Below are 10,421 nucleotides of genomic sequence, written 5' to 3' on the forward strand. Positions count from 1 at the left end.
CCTCTAGAGACACAATTGATCATTGATCTCTTAGCCGTGTGCGGTGCTCCCCTCCACCATATTACACCTCGATAATATCGTAGCGGTGCTTAGGCGAAGCCCTGCGTCGGTAGAACATCAACATTGTCACCACGCCGTCGTGCTGACGAAACTCTCCCTCAACACTCGGCTGGATCGGAGTTCGAGGGACGTCATCGAGCTGAACGTGTGCTGAACTCGGAGGTGCCGTGCGTTCGGTACTTGATCGGTCGGATCGTGAAGACGTACGACTACATCAACCGCGTTGTGTTAGACGCTTCCGCTATCGGTCTACGAGGATACGTGGACAACACTCTCCCCTCTCGTTGCTATGCATCACCATGATCTTGCGTGTGCGTAGAAATTTTTTGAAATTACTACGTTCCCCAACAAGATCAACGGCTGACGTGTGTTAGACTTATGGGCTGATGTTGGGCTTCCAACACACCTCCATGTGGAGGGACTTAACCCAACACTATTCACATCCTGTTTCATTCGTAGACCTGTCCAGCTATTCTTGGGCTAAATCTTCTCAATTATTGGCTTGACTAGTTGGACATTTGTACCCGAAATCTGGTTCCGCTAAAAAAATCAAAACTCTGATAGTTCAGCTACAGTGAAATCTATCTCAAAAAAAAAACTTCTATATATAAAGAAACGGATTTGCTAATTCTCGTCTAGACGAGAATTAACAATGTCCATCTAACTTGTACCCCATTTGATTAATCAAAGAAAAAGGAAAGGAAAAAATCTTCACGAATCTTTATGTAAAATCAAATGGCATAGGAGTTAGATGGTACTTAGTTATGTCTCATCTAGATAAGAGCTAGGCACACCCAGAAAGAAGAGAAACATACGGAAAAAAAGGAGATACATGTGATCCCATGAACACTCTCATGGGCCACACATTTTCTTTTCTTTAAAGAAACAAAACATTTTCCTTCATTCGAACCCAAGGATAACATCGCGGTGAACCTGGAACTTTATCAAACATACGAACAAAGGTAATTCAAACCATGCAAAGAATAAGTTCATAATTGTCGCCGTCCAACCACCTAAATATATCATGATATCGTCTAGCACTCCTTCGTGCACATGCACCTCCTCTTCAAGCCGGAGCACTTGCCACCGGTGAACCCCTCCGCACCGCACACACCGGCGCAGTTTTCGGACACGAAGCACAGCCCGTTGAACCGCTCGCTCTCTGTCTCACACTCTCGTGCCTGCGCTGGCACCACCTCTGAAGACAAACATGAATAAGCGCACATGGTTAGTTTTTTGAACACCAATCAACAATAATAAACCAACCCAAGAATTGGAGGACACTAATATCATATGCATGTTTACATTGTTTTGTTCTCGCAACAGGAGCGAAATGGTACTTACCGGTGGCGACGACGAGCAGGAGGAGGATGGCAACGGCCGGGAAAAGCTTGTGTGATGACTCCATTCTTCCTTATTTGTATCTGCCAAAACGCGCCCTGTAAAATGTACACTTATCTGGGATTGTAAAACTCTGAATGACAAGTTAGGATCGATGCTTGTGACATGCTTATATAAGCGCGCAGCCGCAATCACATATACATGGTGATGCATAATTCAGCACCACAGGAACATCTCGGATCAATATATGGAACATACTAATAACAGGCTTGTATGTGCACGACCACACAACGCTGATGACATGCAAGCAAATGCATAATTCAGCACGACATGAGCATCTCACACCTATATGTGCAACTACCTAATAATAGCTGTGCACCAGGAGCAGCCACGACCCCCTGCTGTCACCACATGTTCTCATCATGAAACTACAATTTTTAGGCTAACAGACTACTAATAATGGGCCTGATTGCTAGGTTGAATTTTTTTTGTGGGCATCTAATTTGTGGTTGGTCGTGCAAGGGAGGGCCATGGTCAGTTTGTGTACCCCACTCTCCTTCGTCTTGGAAAATATGTAACATTTCTGTACTATACGTGTACAGATAATAGAGACCAACTTTAACCTTAAAATTCAGATATTACTGATAAAAACAAGCTTGAGACACTATAGATTTGTCTACTAGTACTGGAAAGTAGTTCTACTTATAGAACGACATGGAATCGCATGGAAGATATAATTATAAATAGTGGGCATTACCATGGACCGTGGGCATGTTTATTCTGCAGTGTATAGTACAATACCATGTACAATAATTAGTACAGCAATAAGTAGCTTGATAATCCAAACATACCATCCAAGTCTTAGAATATATCAGTTCCATATTATATTACACACACATATATAACAGAGAACCCACATCTTAGTGTAGAAATTGCCAACTTGATAATTTGTTCATCCATGGATATATATCAGATTGGTGCCCATGGTCGTTTGTCTTAGTTCATCATTATGGTTTCTTGACCTGGTGGGTGTGGATGATGATACCACGGAACTGATCCCATGAGACGTCACGGTGGGACTCCGTGGCAGCAGTAGTTTTAGCATTTGATATTTCAGCATTATTGCTTGCACCTCCTGCATCGGTTGCGCCGGAAACCTGCCCGCCAAGCGATGGATCCATTCCAGTAAAGGATACTTTCTGCTGTGCTTTCAGCTCTTTGCGAGAGAATGCCACTTGGTTCTGGTATGCACCACCCTCCAGGACATTGTAGGAGAACATAATTACAAAGACAAGTAGTAGGAGAACGGTATGTCTCTTCACCATTTTCTTCGCTGAATGAATTGACACAAATTTTATATGAATATAATATATGTACATGTAACGAAGCTAGAATTCAATGAGAATTTTAAATTTTGTAAGTGATACTAGGTATGCTACAATACTAGATAGGGTAGAAGGAGAAAATAAAAGGATTTTTAAACCTTCATGATCAGATTATACGTGTGCACATAGTGGTGTAAGAGATTACATATACAACAAATAGATTAACAGGAGTGCAGGCGGATGAACTGCTTAGTTGTTGTGAAATAATTCTCAATTTGGATAACTGATACAACATAGATGTTTATTAGAGTAATCCGAGGCACATAGTCGATCTACTGAGAACCAAGCAAATACACCAAGATTTGTTAATGAGGATCACCGAGCTCGGCTACCCTCCTGCTGGGGCATGACTTCGGGCGCTCCTCCCCGTGACACCGCTAAAATATTGCAAACTGACCACCCGGGCGCTGACACATGCTGTCAACTCCCCCTATGCGCATGTGCTATTATATTGGCATATGTTACATTGTGTGTCTACCCTCACATTTTATAAGAGGTCTAGGATACAAGTGTGCTATTTGAACAAGACTCCATGCCCTGCCTACATATAGTACAACTCCATCACCAACTGTAACATATCTTGTACAAAATATTTGGGACAATTCTAATAAGATTTTCAAAATTACTTTTTAATATATTTTGTTCTGATCTAGCACCTAGCAGAGAAAACTTAGACATATTTTCTAGGGCAGTAACAAGTGAAAACGATCTCACAAAGGATCCGATAAGATCTAACAAAAGAAATTTGGGGCATGTTGGTTGGCAATAGATCGCACACGACAAATTGTTGTGGTACATATTACTCCTAAACGGTAGATCAAGCATTTTTAACCTGTGACAACTATTTGACATAAGGTGCTAGTGGAAATACTGTTAATAAATGCTATTTATTCAAAATCCCATGTGGTGACATACAATTAAGTACTCCCCCGTTCACAAATATAAGATGTTTTTGATATTTCTATATGGACTATATACAAACTGAAATGCAAACACATTAATACGTGTCTACTTACATCCGATCCAGAAAAAAAAGTTATAACATCTTATGTTTTTTAAAGGAGGGAGTCAAATACATTGTCAGTTTCAAACATATTACCCTGCCATTGATTTACAAGTTGTTGATGCACACAAATTTATGCAAAGTTGTAAATACTTCTCTAAGAGTTTTGGTGTGCACACATGCATGTATTACTTTGTTTCTAACCGGCAACATAATTATGTTTGGCTCACTGAATGGTTTTGATAATCAGAAGAATCTATATATTTGTAAATAGAATGTCTCATATCCTAACATACTGATAATGAATTACAAGGGATTGGACACCACTTTATAGAGAACATGCATTTATATGGAATATGGGAAAATAGCATACAAACTTACATGTTTCAAGCATCTCCCTGATGGCAAGTATGTAATGCTCAAAACAACTAACGTACCTATATATAGGGGAAAGACTCAATGATATAACTTAAAAATAAACATAAACATCTCTCATATTCGATAGTGGATGTCGAGCATGCGCAACTTTTACATGACTAATAATCATAAACACAAGTTGTGTCATTTCCAACATGTCCGAATGAAGCTGAAGTGGAAAGCATAATTTGTGGCCAATATAACAACAAAGTGATATAATGGTGCTCTTACCGAAGAACCACTTTGGTTTGTCGGGGTTATCCCAAGATAGTTTATATTCCTTGTATGGTTTTACATTTCCCCGCACACATCTATATTTGAAAAGTAAATTGCATTTTATTATAACCCATATATGTTTGGTTAACTAAGTCTATCCAAAGGGATGGGGAAATGATCATCATGTTTTTGGCACACCTATAAGCACCTATTTTGCGTCACTCAAAAGGTAAAGGTTTTGTTGTTGTATTGCACAACTTTCAACAAAAAAAGTAGTTTCATTCTATAGCACTAGATATGATAGCTATCATGATTTTTCTAACATAGTCCAGGTTCTTGTAATATGTCGTCCTTGGTCATAGATGTTCACACCATTGTACACCATAATCTCTAAATTTAATGTTTTCTACAACCCACAAACCAAAACATAATTTAACACCAACACTAGATTATATCATATATGGAAATTTCGTACTAGATTATCATTCTAATTACTTGTGCATGGAAATTCAACCTACCAATCTCTGAAAAGAAAATACATAATCTCTCTCTCTCTCTCTCTCTCTCTCTCTCTCTCTCTCTGTTGCATCCAGTGACAAAGAGTAAATGTTACTCCCTCGTTTTCAGTTTATTAGGCTTGTCTAAATAACATAATTTCAGTCCGTAAGGGCCAATGCAATGGGAATAGGCTCCTTTTTTCTCCCAAAATAGAAGCATAAGATTCTCCGCATCAATTAATTAGGCGTAGGAGAATTGACCAGTTAATTTACGGAGAACCGGGTGAAAACTGATTCCCCTTGCTTTTTTACTCTTCTTGTGGAACCAACAAATGCATCAAGGCGAGAGGGCAATGCATGCCCCACAAGTATGTGGCCCAGCAATTAACTGGGCCCTCCTTGGTTAAATTAATTTTTTATATATGAATAACAAACCGAAAAGGAGGGAGTTTTAATGTATTGAATGTTCACCATATACGTACCCTAAAAAGCTACCCGCTACTGGCTAGCAGATCCATCTTAGGAAACTTTCATTATGGCAGTCCCAGTGCTCCACCTTGTAATATATCTTAGTTATGACACCTGATTCAAATCCTAATGTGTCACCCTATTTAATGAAGAAAAAATAGAGTTATCGTATCTTAATCAAGATATAGTTCTTAGCACCAAAACAAAGATAACTCCCACACAGAACACATTATATGAGAGCCATTTTAGATAAAACAATAATATACAATGCATTGGAGGGGTTATATCTAAGTGCATATCAAATGAATATGATATAGTCTAGGACATAATGCATTGAGAGTGCCCATATATAGTTAGATAAATTGCCATACGCAATTACTACCTCTGTCCTGGTTTATTAGGCCCCATATTGTATTTTGGGTCTAACTTTGACCATGTATTTGAAATATATATATATAAAGTATATCATATAAAAAGTGTATTGTAGGATTTGTAATTGAAAACGATTTTCTATGGTATAATTTTTGTGACATATAATTTACGCTTTATTAGTTGAATTCATGGTCAAACTTTGGTTAAAAATAAAAGAGGGCCTAATAAACCGGGACAAAGGGAGTAATTACAAACCATATGGGGCGATGTATTGCATCATATAGTTTAAAAATTAATAAATATATGTGATATATTTCAGAAACCATCTTTATAATTAGTAAATCTAGTTCAATGTATGGAAGAGAAAGGTGTGATAGCTCCCATGTGTCCCTATACCCTCTATGAACAGTAAATTCAAATAAATAAATAAACTGAAACTTTGCAACATCAAATATGCTCAAATGTTTTAGGTGCTTGCAAATTTTCATAATGAAATATCATGTAGAGAAAGGTGTACATATATCAATGCTAAAAGTGCTCAAAACTTTGAGGACTGAAATCTTTTTTCTTGTGTAGAGCTCCTCGAATGTTCTTTTTTCAAGAAAACTTGCAAGCACCTTCAAAGTTTGAGCATATTTGACGTCAAAAAGTTTCATATTCTTTTGATTTTTGTTTTCTATTTTTTTAGTTCATTTTTCATAGAGTGTAAGGACAAGCGGGAGTTGAAAAATAATCTTATATGTGGAATTGTTGATCATCACAGCTGGTTCATGATACGAAGACAATACATTTTTCAAAGCCGTATCTGATGGTGATTAATTATCAGGGAGTGGTTCACTGTACATGTAGTCTAAGATAACTGCTTTGTATTAAAATATTACTCGCTCCGATCCAAAATATGTGTCGTAATTTTGAACTAAGGTTAGTTCACCTTACTTCAAAACTGCGACACTTATAATGGATCTGAGGAAGTAGTTTTAAAGGTGGATAAAAATCATTTTCCTTGATACTTCTTTGTTCATCTTGTTGAAGTGCATGTACTACCAGGCTCAGCTCACCTATCATGAGGGTAGGAAACAACACCAACTATGCTTGTCAGCATGTCAAGTTCCCTTTCCTGCCTGGTTTGGACTAAGGTACACACATCTCTAGCTCTATATCAGGATAGCTGGCCACTAATTAATTCCCACCGTAGCTAGAAAAATCATACCCGATGAGACAAAATCATGACTGATTAACCATAAAAATCATATACATTATGGACAGAAAAGGCTTCAACTACTATATATATTAATTTGTCTAATAGTTTTCGAAAGTTGCTTTACTTGTAGAATGACAAAGAATCGCATGGAACATATAAATAGTTGCCGTTACCATGGAGCATGAGCTTGGTTTATTCTGCATTTTAGTACAATACTACCTTGTACAATATTAGTAGAGCAGTAAATAGCTTCACACTCCAACACACAATCCAGATATGGCAAACAGTTACATTACACACATAACAAAGAACTGCATCTTAGTGTAGAAATCACCAAGTTGATAATTAATTCATCCATGGATATCTAGTTTCTGCCCATGGTCCTCTTTCTTAGTTCATCATTATGGTCTATTATAAGGTGGTGGTTTGTGGTTAATCCCACGAAAATCTTTCACAGAGACATCATGATGGGAATCTGCGGTAGTGGTAGTTTCAACATTTGCTATTTCAGCATTATTGCTCACACCTCCTGCATTTGTTGCACCAAGAACCTGCCCGCCAAGCGATGGAATCATCCTGCTAAAGGATGCTTTTTGTTCTGTATTCATCACTTTGCGAGAGAATGCAACTTGGCTCTTTTGTGCAACACCCTCCAAGACATTGTATGATAACACAATTGCAAGGGCAAGTAGTAGCACAACAGTGTTTCTCTTCGCCATTTCCCTGCTGGATGAGTTGACACATTTTTGTCAGAATTGTCTGATATGTGCATGCAATTAAGCTAGAAACAAGGTAGTAATTTCATGAATATGAGATATACTAGGTATATGCGACAAGAATATTGACAACAAAAAGTCAAACGAAAAGGTTGAAGATCACGAGCATTTATAGACTTTAAGATGAGATTATATGTATCTATAGAGGTGTAAGATACTACAACTAAGAATTTACTAAGAGTGTAAATGAATGAATTTCTTAGTTGTTGGTTAGTCATGCATTAATTTGGAGATTATATAGATATAATGAAGTGGTCTTCAAAATTATCTCCTGAAAGATTTGTTTCTGCATTCTAGAACTCTAAGGGACTAAAGATCCTATATGATCGAACAATATAAATTTCAAGCATGTTGGTTGGCATTAAATTGTGCAAGTTTCTAGTAGTTTCTCGTTTATTATTCAGAAGCAGTAGATCAAACATTTTGCATACAATGAAAAATATTGAACCTAAGGTGCTAGTGGAGATATTATTAATTGATTCTGTCTATTAAAAGGCCATGTGCTGACACACAATTAAGTAAAACACATGGTCAATTTTCAAAGATATTACTTTGGCCATTGGTCATAGTTATAAGCAAAAGTATCTCTCACAACTACTTATTTTCTCGAACACACATGTATTAATTTGTTTCTAATCTGACAATGCACTTTTTTCTCACTGGGAATCACGAGATTCCAATGTTGGAGCTTACTAAAAATGAATTCTAATTTATTATATCACACAACTACTACATAGCACATACATTAAATCAAATATGGGAAAAATATTGTGAAAACTTACATGTTTCAAGCAACTCCCTGCTGGCAAGTATGTAACACTCGGTGCAGTTAACATACCTATATATAGGAGGAAGGCTCAAGGTAGAACTAGACAAAAAATATATAACCATCTCTTCTATAGGATAATGGATGTCCGGCACTCGCAACTTTTACATGAATCGTAATCATAGACAAAAATCAAATTATCTTTGACATGTTCAGCGGAAGCTGAAGTGGAACGCATAACTTGTAACCGATATAACAAGAAAGGTATACAATTGCGCTCTTACCGAACAACCACCTCAGTTTGTCGGGATTATCCGAAGATATTGTTTATTCCTTGTATATCTCTTCATTTTTCATGCACATAGTTATATGTGAAAATTAAATTGCTTTTTGCTCTTAAACCATATATGGTTGGTTAATTAAGTCTATCTTCCAAAAGGATTGGCAACTGGTCATCATGGTTGTAGCACACCTAGATATACTTATTCGCCGTTACTCAAAAAGCGAAAGCATTTCTTGTTGTCTTGAAGACATTTCAGAAGATAAGTAGTCTCATTGTACACCACTGTATATGGTATATATCATCATGTGCTGACATAGTCTAGTTTCTGGGAATATATTACCATCGGTCGTAGATCTTTACTTTCCCCTTATGAAATATAGCATATATAACATCATGATCCCTAAATTTAACGTTTTGTACATCCCGTAAAGTTACTTGAACACTACTTGTGCATGTAAATTCAATCGTCTAATCTATGAATGGAAAAAAAATCCAACCTTTAACACATGCACATATTATGTGGCATCCGGTAACGAAGAATAAAGTGTAGCTAGCTTAGAGTGATAAATGCTTACCCTAAAACCCTACACGAGGCGACCTATCAGATCTATCTCTTGAACCTCCATTTATATATCCAGAGAAATTACCATAGGTGGTTCATTTACAAACTGTATGCGATCATATACTGCATCAGACAGTTCAATACACACACACGCGCGCGCGTCCGCACGCGTGAACACACACACACACACACACGAACACACATTGATAGGACGTCTTTATTTTTAGTAGACTACCTGGTTTAGTTTACGGAGATCATCACAGGTAGTTCATGATGCAATGATGACACAATTAGCACAGTCGTCTCTGATGGCGATTACCAGTGAGGGGTACACCGAATATATACATGGTCTAAGATGAGCGATCCAGGATGGTTTCCTTATCAGTGGTGTTAGCTATGCAGAGGTAGGCGGGATGATTTTCCTAGCTACGTGCCGCTTTGTATATCTTGTTGAAGTAATACCAGGCTGAGTGTCACCAACCATGAAGGTAGCAAACAACATCAACAGTTCTTGTCAGCTTGTGAAGTGCCCGAATTGATTTGGATGAAGGCACGCATATCACTAATTCTAGCTAGCCACTAATTCCTGCCAGCTAGAAAGGTCATATAGCTGATGAGACAAAATCATCTCCCCAATAACGCTATCCCCAACCTATAACAGTTCTTTCAGTCCAGCAATTGCCATTATGCTTGATAGCCAGGTAGACCTTATCATTCAGTATATATTGGTTGGCACTTAGTGCTCATGTTTTCCAGCGAACACTATCTTATATTGCAAGAAATATGTTGGTGTGCATGTGACTTTCACAAACGTTCATAGCCTATTTCTATGCGGCTAGCAAAAAGTAATTATTTCTTATGGGAAATATTCCTCCTGAAGAAAGATCAGCCGTAGTCTCTAGTGCATCTAATCCACTACGTATGATATCATGATTTGCTAGCATATGTAGAATGATCATGATCCCTCCATGAACATAATTAATATACCTTGCAATGTACTTTGCTTACAAAGCATCTTCTGTTGGCACTGCTCATTTGTAGGAAAGCTATCATTGTACTCCCTCTGTAACTAAA

The 10,421-nt window shown here is 37.6% G+C and overlaps 1 protein-coding gene across 1 annotated transcript; it reads right to left on the minus strand.

The window, feature by feature from the left end:
- Positions 1 to 304: 304 nt before the first annotated feature.
- On the minus strand, positions 305 to 2,409 carry LOC109775891 (defensin Tk-AMP-D1.1-like). The gene is made up of 2 exons (XM_020334581.4): positions 1,405 to 2,409; positions 305 to 1,258 (listed from the first exon to the last, which is right to left on the minus strand). The coding sequence occupies exons 1-2, from the start codon at positions 1,466 to 1,468 to the stop codon at positions 1,095 to 1,097; spliced, it is 228 nt and encodes a 75-aa protein (XP_020190170.1). The 5' UTR covers positions 1,469 to 2,409; the 3' UTR covers positions 305 to 1,094.
- Between the last annotated feature and the right edge of the window lie 8,012 nt (positions 2,410 to 10,421).

The sequence above is a fragment of the Aegilops tauschii genome, chromosome 2 (assembly GCF_002575655.3).
Source record: "Aegilops tauschii subsp. strangulata cultivar AL8/78 chromosome 2, Aet v6.0, whole genome shotgun sequence".
NCBI classification, from domain to species: domain Eukaryota; kingdom Viridiplantae; phylum Streptophyta; class Magnoliopsida; order Poales; family Poaceae; genus Aegilops; species Aegilops tauschii.

Bases quoted from the DNA above. Each gene is read 5' to 3' on its own strand.
- LOC109775891 (XM_020334581.4), bottom strand. From the start codon at position 1,468: ATGGAGTCATCACACAAGCTTTTCCCGGCCGTTGCCATCCTCCTCCTG. The intron at 1,259-1,404 runs GTAAGTACCATT...GTTTGTCTTCAG, and splicing joins CCTGCTCGTCGTCGCCACCG to AGGTGGTGCCAGCGCAGGCA.